This window comes from Berghia stephanieae, chromosome 1, assembly GCF_034508935.2.
Source record: "Berghia stephanieae isolate SIO BIC M18660-M18661 chromosome 1, UCSD_Bste_1.3, whole genome shotgun sequence".
NCBI classification, from domain to species: Eukaryota; Metazoa; Mollusca; class Gastropoda; order Nudibranchia; family Aeolidiidae; genus Berghia; species Berghia stephanieae.
This window is the reverse complement of record NC_088360.1, coordinates 75,415,030-75,432,529: the sequence shown is the minus strand read 5'-3', so window position 1 is coordinate 75,432,529 and position 17,500 is coordinate 75,415,030. Positions and strand designations below refer to the sequence as shown.

Sequence of the window (17,500 nt, the reverse complement as noted above, 5' to 3'; positions counted from 1 at the left end):
AATACTTACACTTCATTATACATTAAAAACAACAAATATAATAATACATAACAGAGAAATGATTTACAAGGGAAAAAAAATATCATCTCCCAAAACAATAACTATGCATTTGACTGTTTCCCTCCCAGCCAAGGACTCCGACCAGGGTCAGGACAAACCAAGTAATCCCATACCAAGACAAAGACAGAAAGTAAATTGGAAAACTGCTATAAAAGGGATAGGAGACATGGTAAGTACCTCGCTGCCCACTGTGGAGGTCGGGAACCCAGTAATCCTGATAAAGTCGGTACCACAGGACCAGAAAGATTGGTTGATTTTAAGCAAAGTTGACTCTCTCCAGTAAGTATCAATGGAACACATTTAGGTAACGAACAGAAAATTTGGGACCAAAAGAGGATTTATGCGGATTCCACTGTATAGCTGCCTACATCTAGATATTATGATACTCTTTGAAACAGACGAGAATTTTCGCGAGACAATAATACCTCTCTCTCTCTCTCTCTCTCTCTCTCTCTCTCTCTCTCTCTCTCTCTCTCTCTCTCTCTCTCTGTGTGTGTGTGTGTGTGTGTGTGTGTGTGTAAGAGAGAGAGTGTGTGTCACCAAAAGAGCATAAAAGATATTTAAAAAAAAAATAAATCAGAAATAATACGTACAGGTTGCGGCTGTCTATGCTTGTGGTCAGTTTGAAAAAGAATATCCTACTTCGACTTTCTTTCTATAAATTATACTTTACTAGAATTAAACTTGGCATGTAACACGTTTTTCTTGTAATGAGATGAATCGTAATTAATCAATGACATCAAAATACGTGCCGCATTTTATTTCCTTACCGATCCAACAAGCTGAGCGGGGATAATATGTCACGTGTGTATAAAAAATAACAATTATTCTTGCCATTTAATCGTTTATTAGACCGAATCTTTTAAATGACCACAGCATCTGTAGCTCTTTAGTTTTAAAGCAATCTAATATCTGACTACGAGGAAGTTTTAAGATTGTTGGAGTTGTCAAATTTCTATTATAAAAGACAATGCGTTGGTCTGATTCAGTCTGGATAATTTGAATTCAACAAACTTACTCATGTGATAAAATGGTAACTTTTCACCGTCCATAAACCCTCTCCTTACCACCTATTGCAACCGTCACGTTTCTCATCCAGATTTCATTTCTTTTTGCTATAACTATAGAAACTTGATATTCTGTAATAGAGCTCATATAGGCGAACAATATTATGTATAAAATGTACTTGTTGCTTTTCTGTTTCAGTAAGAAAACTCTATCTTTGTTTAGGGTGGGTGTATAGTTTTGGGGAAAATTCTGAAAATGGCTGGTAAGGAGGGGGGTTAAAAAGAAAAATCATATCATTTATAGGATGGCATCTCCATTTACTTCATATAGCTATTGATTACAATAAACTCCAATTTTTGAAAATGTTTCAAACATGAGATTTCTTTGTTTTGTTTTGTTTTTATTTATTCATTTTTTAAAACAAACTTATGGCCATTTTAATCAAGGCTCTTGTTGCTTTTTTTTTCAAGAGTAAAGCAGAGCTATGTTGATGACAACCTTTAAAGCCCAAAAGAGAATATGATCCCAGGGCCAACAACTGTTCTAACTTATTTGCACATATTGGCAGGTCTGATAACCGAACGCAATTATGGATCTGCTTTAACATTTTGCAATGGTTTGAGGGTTGTTTTTTTTTCATTACAACAATGAGACCATTACAGTTTGATTATCATACCTGTTATTAGGTATACGCTGGTTTTAACCGGGGTACACATATTTGTAGGTCTGATAACCGAGCGCAATTAAGTACTTCATTTAACATTGTAATAAATAATATTTTGCGTTGGTTTGAGAGTATTTCCATTACAACAATGAGCCCACAACAATATGGGTTATCAGACCTGCAAAACAGCACACGTCGTCTCTAAACTCATGGTATTTCAATCCAAAATCAAACGATCTCCTTCTACACTACATGTACATGTAGCTACATATATTTACACATTTGATAAACCAAATTATCATATTATTAACTAACGTACAAACCCCCTACATCTTCGATATAAAATTCATCTCTGGCAAGTATGGTATCTCCGCAATATACTTACTGAATCTCTATAAAACCTCTTCAAGTTAAACAGTGTTCCTACAGCAATTCCATTTTGAAATTTGAGTTTTAAAGGTGATTTTTTTTTTTTAATTCAAGGATTAAAATAAGGAAATTATCCCTTCGTCACTCTAATCCGCCTCCGAACAGGACACAATAGACTAAGAGGACATATGTTTACAAAGCTAGGTATTGGAACAACCCCTTATTGCCCATGTGGAACCGACCATGAAACCACTTTACATGTGCTTATGGATTGCCCATTATACAACGTGCAACGTTCGAACCACTGGGTCACCCCTACAACACTCAACACAAAGCTCTATGGTGAGGCTGAGGACCTAAAGCGGACCACAGACTTCATAGCAGATATCGGACTGCAGCCATAGATGTCCATCAGAGGAACGAAGAAGAAGAAGAAGATCCCTTCGACGCTAAAGTTTCTCCATTAGTGGGAACATCTCCACAGCAGTATAAGGGCCTCAAGTTCACTTTTCTTCAACTTAGCTGATGATATCAATGCATTGGATTGAATAATAAATCTCATGGTATTCAAACACGCTACCTAGCCGCCAAAAAAAACCCAAAAAACTGAAATGGCGATGTGGTGGTTGCAGTTGTGGTATTCGGTATGGTGATGTGGTGGTTGTAGGAATGGTTTTAGGGATGGTGATGTGGAGGTCGTTGTTGTAGTAGTGATGGTGGTTGAGATGGTGCTGATGTAATGGTGGTTGTAGTGGTGGTGGTATTGATAACGATGTGGTAGTGTTTGTTGTATTGATGTTGGTGGTGGTGATGATGGTGTGGTGGCGGTGGTGGTACTGATAATGATGATGATGATGATGATGATGATGATGATGATGATGATGCAGTTAAAGTAGTGGTGGTGGTAGGGGTGGTGATGTGGTGGTTGTAATAGTGGTGATGGGGATGGTGATGTGGTGGTTGTAGTAGTCGTGGTAGGGATGATGATGTGGTGGTGGTTGTAGAAGTGGTGATAGGGATGGTGATGTTGTAGAAGTAGCGGTGGTATGGATGGTGATGTAATGATGGTTGTAGTATTATTATTATTATTATTATTATTATTAGTAGTAGTAGTAGTAGTAGTAGTAGTAGTAGTAGTAGTAGTAGTAGTAGTAGTAGTCGTAGTAGTACATAGTAGTGGTGGTGGTGGTGGTGGTGGTAGTGCTGGTAGGGATGGTGATAGTTGTAATAGTGGTGATAGGGATGGTGATGTGGTAGTTGTAGTAGTGGTGGTGATGTGGTTGTTGTAGTGGTGGTAAGGATGGTGATGTGGTAGAGGACGTAGTAGTAGTAGTGGTGGCATTGATAATGATGTGTTAGTGGCTGTTGTATTCCTGTTGGTGGTGGTGATGATGTTGTTGTGGTTGTAGTGATGATGATGTGGTGGTGGTACTGATGATGATGATAATGATGATGATGATGAGGATGATGATGTAGTTGTAGTGGTGGTGATCTCGCAAAATTCATGGTGTTTTCAAGATTTCTCCTAACATGAAGTTCAAGGAGTTTTCAAGGAGATTTTCTCAGTGACACCAAAATCAAGGGTTTTTCAAGGAGTTCTTGAATTTAAGGAGGCCGCCTGAACCCTAGTTAAAGAAACCTGCATGTAAATGACCCATAGAAAAATGAGGCAATAAAAACTTGCGCCCTAAAATTCGACAGAGGGAGAAATCTGCGTACTTGGCTTCCTTGTTTCTAGTTTAAATTGGTGTCGTCAACCCCTGGGATCAAGGTGCATAAGTGAACAGATCTCTTAACGGAACACAATTATGGACCTGATTTAACGTGTTTGATATGGAAGATATTTTGCTTTGGTTTGAGAGCATTTCCTTTACAACAATGAGACCATAACAATCTGGGTAATCAGACCTGCAAATAGGTGCACGTCTTCTGGGATCGAAGAAAATTGATTTGCTCAACTTTTTAAATAAAAGGGGTTGTTAATAAAATATTTAAGAATAATATAAAAATAAATGACGTTTGTCGTGCGCTTTCCATGAGCCAAACATCTCAAAGAGCTTCAACGCGTAATTTTCTTCAAGAAATACAGTGACATAAAAACCTAAAAAAAAAAAAACATTTTCCATTACATCAATAATAAATTATCTATCCTATAATTTGCATTCAGTTGTTAGACTTCTAAAATGTACACACAGCCATGACCCCATCGGGTCGCCAAGTAACAGAGCCAATGAATAAACCCAATGAATAAAAAAGGAGATAACCATACGCACATATTATTATCAGTCATTTACCATACTACGGAGCTCCATTCCGTTGCTAAGGGTAATATGGTTCACTGTTGTGGATACCTGATGACTGGAATGACATGCCAGAATCACCATAATAGAAATGAAAGGGAGAAGACAAGAGGTACTGATTACGAGAGAGAGAGAGAGAGAGAGAGAGAGAGAGAGAGAGAGAGAGAGAGAGAGAGAGAGAGAGGAGATAGAGAGAAAGAGGAGAGAAAGAAGAGAAAAGAGAGAAAAAGAGAGAGAGAATGTGTGGTAGAGGAGAGAGATAGAGAGAGAGAGAGAGAGAGAGAGAGAGAGAGAGAGAGAGAGAGAGATAGAGAGGGACTAGTAATATGCGTAAATTATCTGCTCTTTCATTAGGTTCGTGACTAAACTATTACAATTATTTTCCTTCATTTAAAAAAAACGGACAAAGTAAGTTTATGAGTAGATAGTAATGTTGACGTTTTTAAAACAAAGTAACATGTGTTACTTTGTATGCATTCCACAATGCAGAAATCAAGATTGATCGCGACTCAGTATAAAACATATGTTGTGTCTTTATTTTTATTTCCTTCATTACTTTTATCGGTTTCTCCCTTTTAAACATTTTATCACAAATAATATATTTAGACCTACAATGTGTGATGTCAAATATAATATTGTTATTTGTGTTATATGGCATTTAATGAACGTTTGGTCCGATGCAAAGCCCTATTTCTGATATGATATACTATCCTTATACATTACGTAACCATGTATAAGTGAATAAGTTGTTCAAATGCGTGCTATCTGACAGAGGACATTTCAATTAACAAAGCTAATTAAAGCCAACGGTGACAAAATCAGGAAAAGTAAATATTTCAGAGCTGGTAAAATAGGAAGACAATAATCTGAACCAAATTTTGGGAAATTTTCTAATTATTTCCTACACTATTAGATCGTAACTTTGACCAAGAGAGCAACAAACAGCTCCCCCCCCCCAAAAATCTTGATGATTGTTTCAAAACTGGCTCTGAGATGGAGCCCAAGAAATTGTCATCGGTGAACACTCAAAAGTTTGATTGCAACGTTGTTTCTGAAGTACTACAAGGAACAGTGCCCGGACCTCTGGCACTTGACGTTTATAATTGACCAAGTAGACAATGTATCTCCTCAAACAAAACTAAAACTGTTTAGAAAAATTGAGGACAGCATAGAACTGGACTCTTAGGAACACGGTCAAATACATGGCACATGAAATCCCATCTGCCAAAATGTTTCGTGATGATAATTACAATATAAGACAACAAACCTTTCATGCGACTGTAGAAGGCTGGTGGCGAGATCCCGACATGTCAGTTGTTAGAGCACTCGCTTCACACGCAAAGGGACCAAGATTGATCCCAGGTGCAGTCGAAAAATTTTTATGACCCCCCCCCCCCATCTCCTTGTCCACCCAGCAGCGATCTGTTAGAACTGGTGGAAATTCTTAGCGATAGACTAGTGTCCAAACCAAAGGATAGCAAGCAATTGCTATTGTCCATTTTACGCTACAGAAACCAGGAGAAACTGCGGCTCCATGGGCCCCATGGCTCTGAAAGGCTACTTTTCTACATAGAGTGCTGAGACACACATTACATGTTGGCAGCATTACCTACCTTGGGAGTCCAGTCAACAAAATATTGATACGGAACACACAAACTCAACATGTTGTCGCAAAAGCAAACAGGACGCTGGATTTTCCGCGAATAAATGCCATTCAATTTCGACAGGTATTAAAATATAATAAGAGCTGGCGAATCTCCATTCATAAAGAGACATCGAGATGATTGAGAAAGTCCGAAAAGCAACAGGCGATTTGTAACCGGTAGATTTTGAACTAACCTCTATATCATAGAGCAATAACAACTAAATTGTGCTCATTGCACTTTATAAAGAGTCCTAAGTCAACAGCAACATTGAATGTGTGAAGGTCCTGTGAGAGACAGCGCTGTTACCGGTCAGGTACTCATGTTACATCTCTAAATTTGCTAAAAAGACTTGAAGACATTTTAAAGGCTAATATGTAAATTAAAAGCTTTCTGACAAACTGTAAAAAAAAAGTTTTTTATCAGGGTATGGGGGATTTGATAATGCCACTGTAACCCGCAATGGTAACTTTCAAAAATATTAAAAGCCCTTATATGAGGATGACCAACCTCTAAGATTACGATTTACTTCTATTTTTGCCCCCCCCCCCCCCTCTCTCTCTCTCTCTCTCTCTCTCTCTCTCTCTCTCTATCACACACACACACCCACACACACACACGCAAACGCGCACAACCATATTCTCTATATATGGCATCGATTATAACATTCCTATGGCCGTCACGGGGATCAAATTATGGTCCCGTCATAGCTTTATCTACTTCGGACTATCTCTATCCATTAGACCACCACGGGAAGACGTGTCCTTAACATTCACACATCAGATAGATAAGACAGACAAACACACAAGCACACAAGCACACACACAAACACACACCCACGAGCACGCATAAAAATACAGGGAAAGTGAAAGAGGAGATAGATAGACAGATGGATAGAAGGAGGGAGGGAGGGAGGGAGAGAGAGAGAGAGAGAGAGAGAGAGAGAGAGAGAGAGAGAGAGAGAGAGAAATATATATATTATGAAAGGAGTTACTGACAGGCATGTAGCTTGTAGTACTTGTACTGTATGGAACAAAGACAATCAGTTCCATATGACTGACGCGAAAATGTAATGAAATAGTAAAACGCATTGAACACGATGATTTAAATGTAAATTAATAATAATAATAATAATAATAATAATAATAATAATAATAATAATAATAATAATAATAATAATAATAATAATAATAATAATAATAATAATAATAATAATAATAATAATAATAATAATAATTTTTTTGTTTGTTTTTTTTTTTAGTTTGTGTGTGTGTATCAGGGACGGCTGGTAATAATGGGCAGGGTGGGCAAATACCAGCCTGTTTTTTCAAGTTATAAGCTGTATTACCATGTCCGAAATAATCTAGTTTAAATTAGATAATTTTAAAAGTTAGTACTTAAACTTGATACTTCGTACTGAAATCAATTTGTATGTATATTTGATAGATTGCGAATCACCATGCACCCCGTAATGCATAAACCAGGATACGCTCCTGTTCTTTTTTATCAGCCCCCCCCCCCCCCCCCTTTCCCAACGACTCCACTCCGCCCACATCGTCATCTCATCGTCACGTCGCCTGACGGTGATTTTGCTGTCTGGCCTCTCTAGTTCTAGGTCGGGCTAATTCAAATGAGCCCACCTTATAAACCAGTGAGCACTAAATAGAGATTTTGGCAAACGAACTTTTTCTTCTTTATTGCCTTACTTGTGCTGGTACCATTGATGTAATAACATTGGGAAGGTTCCAGTATTGAATTAAATTTATCAAATTTACTAATATTATATCAAGTTAGTATTAACTTGTGTTGTTTATAATATATTTGTTTATCCATTTAAATTATTTCTTTTTTTTTCTCGTTTTCTCTAGTGCTTCTCAAAATTCATTTATTTAAATTGTTGTCTTATTTGTTTGTTTTTTGTTTTTGTTTTTTTTTTTTTTTTTTTTGTTTTTGTTTTTTAAACAAATTAATTTGTTCCTTTTCTTTTTAATTCTTAAAATAATTACCGCTGTATTTTTATTGCCAGACTAAATATTTTTGCAAAACAATGTATTTTCTATTGCATTCCCTCTAATAAAACACTTTTATTCAGAAGTCACGACTAAATAAATTATAAAATACAACCGCCATTTTGGTTTACTCAACAATTGAATTAGTATACGAGAAATACTCTTCTGAGAAAGGAGAGAGTTGAATTCTAACTAAGTTATAGAGGAAATAAAGACGTTTAAAGGAAGGGTGGGCAGATTCCGTACTTGCCCGTCCTGAAGCTAATACATACATAAGATAGTTCGCGATGAAGAGGTGGGAAGCTAGGGGTTGGTTGGGTAAGGAGTAAAGATAACACGGTCGTTATTGTTATAGTCTAACGAATGCATGAGGAGAGATTGGTAGCATTATTTTGTCTTAATTGTATTGTATGAATTATTGGCGAAAGCCTAAGATTAAGTAAACTTTGTTTTTATTTGTCTTTTTTTGACTATGGAACTGATACTTGTCATAGCAGACCTGCCTACTTGAAATAGGAAAATAAAAATCGTAGTTTTCAGGGTTAATAAAATCGTAGCTATTTTAACTATCCTTTAAAAAAATCACCGGAATTTTCGTCTATTAAGGTATCAAATTTTTAAAAAACGAGAAAAAACGGATTGGAAACGTAATAATGATGGTGATGGTGGTAATAGTGATGGTGGTGGTAGTAATGATGATGGTAATATTATTATTATTGTTATTATTATTTTATTATTATTTATTATTATTATTATTATTATTATTATTATTATTATTATATTATTGTACGTATTGGTGGTATTACGATTGTTGTATTATTTGTGGCTATTAATGGTATCAATTTATTGTTTGGTTGGTTCCATTTACCATTTTTTCCACTTTCATGTATGTTGTCATCAAATTGTATGATTTAATGGCGAAAGCCTAAATTTCATGTATGTTGTCATCAAATTGTATGATTTAATGGCGAAAGCCTAAGATTGAATAAACTTTGTAATCTCGTACGGTAATCATCATTGTCAACGACATCGTCGTTGCCATCATTATCATCATCATTAACAACAACAACAACATTAACAACAAGTACTACAATAGCAATAAAAACAATATCAACATCATCATATAATTTTCGTCATCGTCTCCACAACTATCATTCTAACCAACAGCACCACCAAAACCACCACCATAATTACATCCTCCCTCACCGTTCTCTCCTCTTCCTCCTCCTCCTCCCTCCTCCTCCTTCCTCCACCACCACCACCACCGCTACCATTATTCCAACCACTACCACCACCGGCACAATCATTCTAACCACCAAGAGAGCAGTAAAAATGATGCAATTTGAGCTCTGAATGAAACTCGAGTCATATCGCGGTTGTTGCTTCTCGATGAAAACTTTAAAGTTACTACGTACTTCTGAAAATGTAACAGAAATATCAATCTCGCCGTTGAGGGATTAAAGCATCTCTTTAATTTTTCGAGTGAACGAAATAGACTTGTATTGTCAAGGTGTTGTCGCATTTTGTCTCGTCGCTTTATTTTTTGTTGTTGTATTCTCTTTCGTGATTCATTTTTGATTACGTTTGGAATAATTAAAATCTACTGGTATTGTCATTTCATTGTGAATGTGATTATTTGTGGTTGAAATATTTTATTTTTTTAAAAGTTGAAATATATATATATATATATATATATATATATATATATATATATATATATATATATATGACCGAATCATCTTTGCCCCACCACTATAAATAGGCTAGAACCGCCACTGGTGTGTATATGTGTTTATGTGAGTGTGTGTGTGTGTGTGTACGTGTGCGCGTTGTACGGTATGTTCTGTCCGTCCAAATGAGTGTCATACACAAAGGAAGCGACTAAGCATTAAACAAACTTCCACGACAACAGATCATTTTTCACCTCTGATGAGATGCAGCAGCATCGTAACAGCTGTATCAGATAGCAATATGTGGTTTTTATAAAATAATTATAACATTATGCTCTAATTATTTTTTTTTATCGTGTACTCTTAAAACGAAACACATAATTTATACAACCTCATTCCACTTCATGACAGTTCTGTAGGAGTGGACAAAAATGACACTTAAAATGCTGTACACACACACACACACACACACACACACACATATATATATATATATATATATATATATATATATATATATATATATATATATATATATATATACACACACATATACACACTACACACACGTATATGGTAATTAACAAAAGAAACTAGACAGTTTCAATTTGCTATTATCTCACATGAAAGAAAACATATTGGTACGTGTCTATATATATTTATAAAGTAGACGAATTTTTCTTTCTGTTGATATATTATTATCGCATGCCTTTATTGACACAAGTGAGGAACAGATGCGGACCACCAAACAAGTCGGTACAAAAATTACATGTAAATGCGCACCAAAAATATTTCAGATAAGGTAGGAGGCCCGAATTTCGACACATTTATATAAAAACTAACACCAAACCCAAATCAAAATATAATCTAATCTTCATCATTCAAACACACATTCGCAGCAATCTCTAGTAATTACAAAATTATTTGGTTTGTCGAAAAAAATAAACTAATTAAATGAGAATTTTAAATTAGTCTATGGTCAGAAATTGCAATATCTAAATCTAAGGATTATTGCTTTCGAAACACTCAAATGACCAAAAGACCCCAATCATATTAGTAGCATTAATGCTAGTGTCAGTGGAAGAGGTGGTGGTTGTTGTAGCAATGGTGCTCTAATGGTGGTGGTGGTGATGAAGCTGTGGTGGTAGCGGTGGTGGTAGAGGTGATGTGGTGGTGGTTGTGACAATGTCAATGCTGTGATGTTGGTGTAGCAGTGGTGATGCCATAAAATAAAAACTTGTAAAAAAAAAAAATTAAAAAAAAAACAACAACAACAAAAAATAAACAAAAAACAAATTGAAGATCCGCGGTATTACAAGCGCGGTCTATGGACGTGGGACGTATGGGTATAGTCGGACCGCCTGCGGACCATTATTTTGGTCACGTTAAAATATTGACGTGTTGGTAAGTATAAACCGCTTGGGTGATCATCGATAAATACATTTCATGAGCTGAAGAAGGGATTATTGATATGTTGCATTGATAGAGATGCATATATAAATATTTCCCGTTAAGGCTTTGGAGGAGAGAGGGGGGGGGGGGGGGGCTTCAATAAGATGTAAAGTATATGCGTGGTCCTGATTAAGATCAATTACTTAAACTTATTACCAGGAGATTTTCGGTAACAGATAAACTATTAACTAGGATTCCTGTAGGATTGTAAGGACAGTGATAATTGCGTTAAACCGTTTGAATAAGATGCTAGTTTATCGTAGAAAGTTTTCCGTCAGATCTTACAGAATAGCTGCCCAATCACTGTTTACTGGCAGGTTATCAACTTGAAAAAAAAAAAAAATCACTGACTGCACCCGAGACCGACCCCTTGCTAGCGAGACGAAATACAACAGAACCATCAGCTACTACTCCTACTACTACTACTACGACAACTGCTATTACTACTACTACTACTACTACTACTACTACTACTACTACTACTACTACTACTACTACTACTACTACTACTACGACGATAACTGATATTACTACTACGAAAACTGCTATTACTACTACGACAACTGCTATTACTACTACTACTACTACTACTACTACTACTACTACTACTACTACTACTACTACTACTACTACTAATAATAATAATAATAATAATAATAATAATAATAATAATAATAATTACGACATCGCCATGGTTATGCGCTATAGAAATGCTATTTTGCATTATCTATTATCATTATTACAATAATTAATTAATTACTTCAATATACATTCTAATATTTCTCTTTCCGGGTGCTTAAAACTTTATGCAGAGGTTCAATAGGTTGAATGTTATAACATTTATTTCAATATTGGACGTGCTGTACAAACTGACGAAGGAGTTGGGCATTATTAATACAGATTAAGATAGATCCATGCATTGATAAATAGATTGATAGATTACACATTATCTTGTCTAGGAATGGTAAATATACAGAAAGTCAGATAGGAGGTCGATTAAAAAAGGGTAGGCGGTTAATTTTAAAAAAAAAAAAAACGTAAATTAAAACAAACAGACAAAAACAACAGAATATACAAAAAGATAAAATTATTTAGAGATGGCTTGAAAAATGGATGGGTACACAGATAGAGTAAAGCGCTTTGAGCATGTTTAGTGGATATTCCGCTATATAAAAGCTCAAGTAAGTATAAGTATAAAAACGTTTATAGAAAGATAGATGGGTGAATAAATACAAGGACAGGAGTTGGGTTTTTTTTTTAAGCAAACAAACCAACAAAAAAAAAACACACAAAAAAAAACCACAACAACAACAAAAAACGAAAAAAAAAGAAATTCATTCATTCATTTTTTTTTTTCATTTTAAAACCCCGAATCAGTGTATCTCTGGTTGATGACAAAAACCCTCTGAACAACGAAATGACAAACCATTTCAGAACTGAATGTCCCAATGTCTGGTAGGATTCATGAAACAGTCACAACCTTGACTAATCTGACTCTATTACCTAACATGCTCTTAGAAATAATCATAGCAGATGTTCCTGGTCACACAATAATCTTATAATAGAAATCATCCCATCAATACAAGTATTGTGACTGTCTAAATTTCTATTTTGCCAAAATGACAGCTACAGTGAATTCAGCTTTAAAAAAAGAAAGATAAAATCCCCTGTATTCATCCCAAAGGGGAAATAGATCATTAGGGTCTAATCAAAGGGAAGACTGGAATAACCCTGGCGTTAGCTACAGTGTAGCGCTGCAAAGTGAGCTAAGACGAGGTGGCCATCGAAAACAATTCATGATATTGTCAGTCTCTTTGTTGTCATTAATAATCTTAAAGCATTTAACTCCATTGTCCACTAAACCAAAAATAACTGTTACTAGTTTTCTTTTCATATGGTCAAAAACTGACGACAAAATAGTGATCTGCATGTCTTTAATGTCAGTATGAATCCTTGCTCTATCCCTGTCCAAATTAGGAGCAAACCAGCTTCAAGAAAAAAATAAGTATGAAATTATATGAAATTGGTGAGATCAAATCTCTTACCCAGACCAAGGCCAAAACCTCATGAAACACGAAGCATCCAGCATACATTAAAAAATGACCCCATAAAACATCTTAAAAGACAAAATCAAGTTGCCATTTTCAGACCGCTGCGGACATAATCATCTCTGACACCACATGTTCAAAGCATTTAAGGTTGGAGAAACAGAGATTTGTGAATGTGGAGAGGGGAATCAAGATGCTACACATGTTTTGCAGGACTGTACAAAGTACAATGAATAAAGAGCGACCATTTGGCCAGAGAGGACCACACTGAAGTTGAAGCTCTATGGACCTCTGCACGAGCTTAGGCAGACCACAACATTCTTGCATCTTGTTCACCTTCAACCATAAAGACAGCATGACGGAGAAAGGAGAAGAAGAAAACAAGTGATTGAAATCAGATATCATTGTTTTCATAAAGAAGAGAGACGAAAATAGAAAAGCTGATAATGCTTCTTATGAACAGGTACTCATTTTACATCTGAGTATGGTGAGAGAATGTGAGCAAAGAGCCTTTTCCAAGGATTTAACTATGCACCGCTCAGAGCAGGACTTGAACCCAAAACCTTCTGATCAAAAGGCGAGTGTCATAACACTACTAGCCCACATAGTTGAACAGTAGCAGTGGTCGTCTTAGTAGTAGTAGTAGTAACAGCAGTAGTAGTAATAGTATCTAGTCTGGTAGTAGTAGGAGTAGCAGTAGCAGTAAAATTAGTATAGCCTAGAGAGGTGCACATCAAAAAGACAAATCCTCTAAAAAGCGACAAACATATTTTCTCAGCCTTCAACTTCGTCATATTGTTTTTACTGTAACTTTTGAAAGAGAACATTTTATCCCAAATTTAAAGAAAATTGAAATATCATACGGATTTGGCCCAGGATCAATATGTCTTTTAGTCACTGTTGTCGAAGACTCAAGTCTGAATAGTCTCCCGTGGCTATTCAGACTCAATTTCCAAGGTGCATGTGCAATCAACAAAGGCTGCGACTATTCGGACTCGAGTCTGAATAGTCTCCAACACTATTCGGACTCAAACTCCAATGTGCATGTGCAATCAACAAAGTATTCAGACTCTAGTCAGAATAGTCTCCCGTCAGGTATAGTTTTGTTTTTTTGTTTGTTATCGTTGTTGTTGTTACTATTCGTTCTGTTTAAAAATCTTTACACAAGGCAGATACCACAGATAGGGTAGAACTGATCCATGGACATTATGAACTGATAGAAACAGTAGAAAGAGGCAGAAGAAGAGTTTAGAAGAAATTCTGTTTTGCCCATATCAGACTGACTCCGTTAAAAATTCCTTCTTCTGACTGTAGGAGGATTGTTACCACCTGTCTAACACTGTCAGAATATGTAGGTACATTTTTTTGTCGTGATTTTATTTGTACATTGTATAAAGATGTTAGAAAAGCCTTTCTTTAGACCAGTTACATTGACTGACTTTTAGGTTTCTGAGGAAAGGAGTCCGAATTGCCACTTTGATCAACAAATTATCCAGACTCAGTCTGAATAGTCTCCTCGTGGAAGTATAGTTGTATTTCTGTTTTTTAAATATACTAATTATTGATAATTACATAAAATTAATGCAAATCAAAATTACGATTTTAGTAACTATCAACAAGTAGTCTAAACCCGCTTTATTTGACACGAAAGACAAAATCATTGATCAATTGGAAATCCAGATAGAAATTAGAAAACATTTAAAATCTTCAAAAGTAACAATAGTCAGTCAAAATAACGGTGGTATAAATGAAAAGCTTTTCTAACATAACACGATGTCCAAATAAAAACAGAACAAAAATAAATAATAATTTAAAAATTACATATTCTGATAGTGTGAGACAGGCAACAATCCTTCTATAGGAGACTATTCAGACTCAAGTCCGAATTGCCACTTCAAATGTAAATTGTTGACATTTGATTTAAGAAGTTCTGTAAATATCTGCAGATCTATGTTGGTCTATCTACAATTACAAGTCTGACTGGTACTGATAAAAATACACCCAAAACGTGGACTTTATATATTTACATAATATTTCATTTTCATTGTGTTGCATTTGAGTTTTCCCATTACAACTACAACAAGGACGAGACCTTATACTTTTTTAGCAATTTGGGTTGTTATTGTAATCTGATTTGTAATAATTACACGTTGACAAACCAATTAACAAACTTTGAGAAAGTTCAAAAAAAACTTTTAATTTGAACTTTAACAATTATTTGGCATGCTGATATAAAAGAATAAAAGTAAAAGTCAAATCTTACCCGAGTTCCTCCTTTTGTGATGTAAAAGACGACACCAATTAGCCAGATGCCCGCTATGAGCACTAGCAACCGAAATTTCCGACGAACCATCAAATATATCAACTTTCAGAATGATAACAATAAAATCACAATCGTAGAACACACACCATGTTTAGCATTCCCAGTCATGTCAATGTTGAAGCTAAGCTCAGTAGTCGCCAACTATAGATACAACACGGCAGGGCATCTCGATCACTGATAACCCCTTGGCGAGGAGGTCACCAAAACAAAGTCGGCAACAAAGATAGCCGAATTCTCAACTTCCTACTTTCGTTTTTGCTGTAAGCCTCGCGTTTCGCTCGGTCGCGGAGGAGCGAATTTCACTTCTACTCACCCCTCACTCCTCTCTCGTCGACATCGTATAATGAGTTTGAGTGAGTTGAACATAATATGGCCAAATTCTCTGTGCATCTAATTTGCTATGTATTAATTTCAGTTCAGGGAAAGGAAAAATATTATTCATTTTTATCACATTAACTTTACCCCATTATTTAGCGTTACTTTTCATATTCATTTATATAGAATAATTCCAAACATGGAGTGGGCAATATTGTGATGCAACGCCTATTTTGGAGAAAATTTAATGTGATAAAAAATATTTTTCCAAATTATTTCGCGTTGCTATAGCGATCAATGATGGGGGATCCGAAAGAAATCTCGTATGGGTAGGCAATAGACTCATCATTTATTTATGACTACAATGGGAGAGGTTAGCACGGGGTCTCCTGAAAATATTGTCAGTTTTTAAGTTGCACGAGAAAGGTGCACTTCAATCATCTAGCACTATTCACAATGTAATGTTTAAGTAAGTAATGTTTTTGTTTTTAAAAAAAAAACAAAAAAGCAAACGTAATGCACAAAGCCTGTTGCCTGGCAAAATAATATGGCGAATATCATCATGAACTGGATGGATGTAGAACATTAAAATTTCTATGGGTTTAGCATGCTCTTTGCAACTCTTTTTCTCCTTTCCTCTGTATGCTATAGAGACACATTAGATGAACTATTTCATACTGTACACTTCGCCTGTTTGATAACCTTTTTGTACTAGCACTAAGTATTATAGCTCCTGTTCCTAGACAATATTTTATTCATCTGAATCGGATTGGATATTCTGTCTAACGAGCCTTCTTAATTAATAACACAACACCGGTACAATCATTTTTGCTCTTGCGATAATTGTCACCCGCCATTGGACATGTTTTAACATAGCTTTATGTTTAATGGATGAAATAAAATGGTGTGATGAATAAAATGCTATATTCACACGCGAGTAAGATCTTCTAAATTTCAACTTCAACATAAAATGCCGCATTTGGTGTTTTGGTGTCCGTGTTGGTGATGAACAACACTAAACTCACACGACGAATCAGCATCCTGTTTCTAATCATCATCAACAACTGCAATATCAAGGACTACAACATCAACAAAAACTGCAAAGAGAGCTACACAATAACAGCAATAACAACAATAACAGTACAGCAACACTAACTTATAATTAAAGAATTTGAGCTGTTATACTTATGTATAGTGCAATATCCACCAAACGTCCCTATCCAGCAGAAACACTTATCATGTAGGACGAGACATGGCGCCTATTTGGCGACTTTAGTTTTTTGGGGGGGGTTTTTTCCCCGACAATAAAACGATGTTAACGGATCATTTTGCACCCGAGTAGGGTGAGAGATTGAGGATAAAGAATATTTTCCAAGGACTCAACAATGTGCCGCTCAGACCGAGACTCGATCACAGGACCTTAAGGAATTAACAGGACCTCCAAGAATAAACCACAAAGTCAACAGCAACAATTTTGGGAGATAAAGATCCTCTTTTCATATGAGATCAAAAGTCCCGATAGCCCAGTGGTAGAGCACTCGCCTCACAATCGGCTCTGTGGTCATGTAGTATGACACTCGCTTTCGGATCGGAAGGTCCTGGGTTTGAGCCTCGCGCTCGGCGCATAGTTGAGTCCTTG

At 35.9% G+C, this 17,500-nt stretch overlaps 1 protein-coding gene across 1 annotated transcript in view; it reads right to left on the bottom strand.

Annotated features, from left to right (window-relative positions):
- Nucleotides 1-15,713, bottom strand: part of LOC144957165 (polypeptide N-acetylgalactosaminyltransferase-like) — a 56,438-nt gene extending 40,725 nt beyond the window's left edge. Inside the window, exon 1 of the mRNA XM_078888191.1 lies at nucleotides 15,487-15,713. Coding sequence (XP_078744317.1) covers nucleotides 15,487-15,576 — 90 coding nt within the window. The 5' untranslated portion in view covers nucleotides 15,577-15,713. The remainder of the gene's footprint in view (nucleotides 1-15,486) is intronic.
- Nucleotides 15,714-17,500: the final 1,787 nt, after the last annotated feature.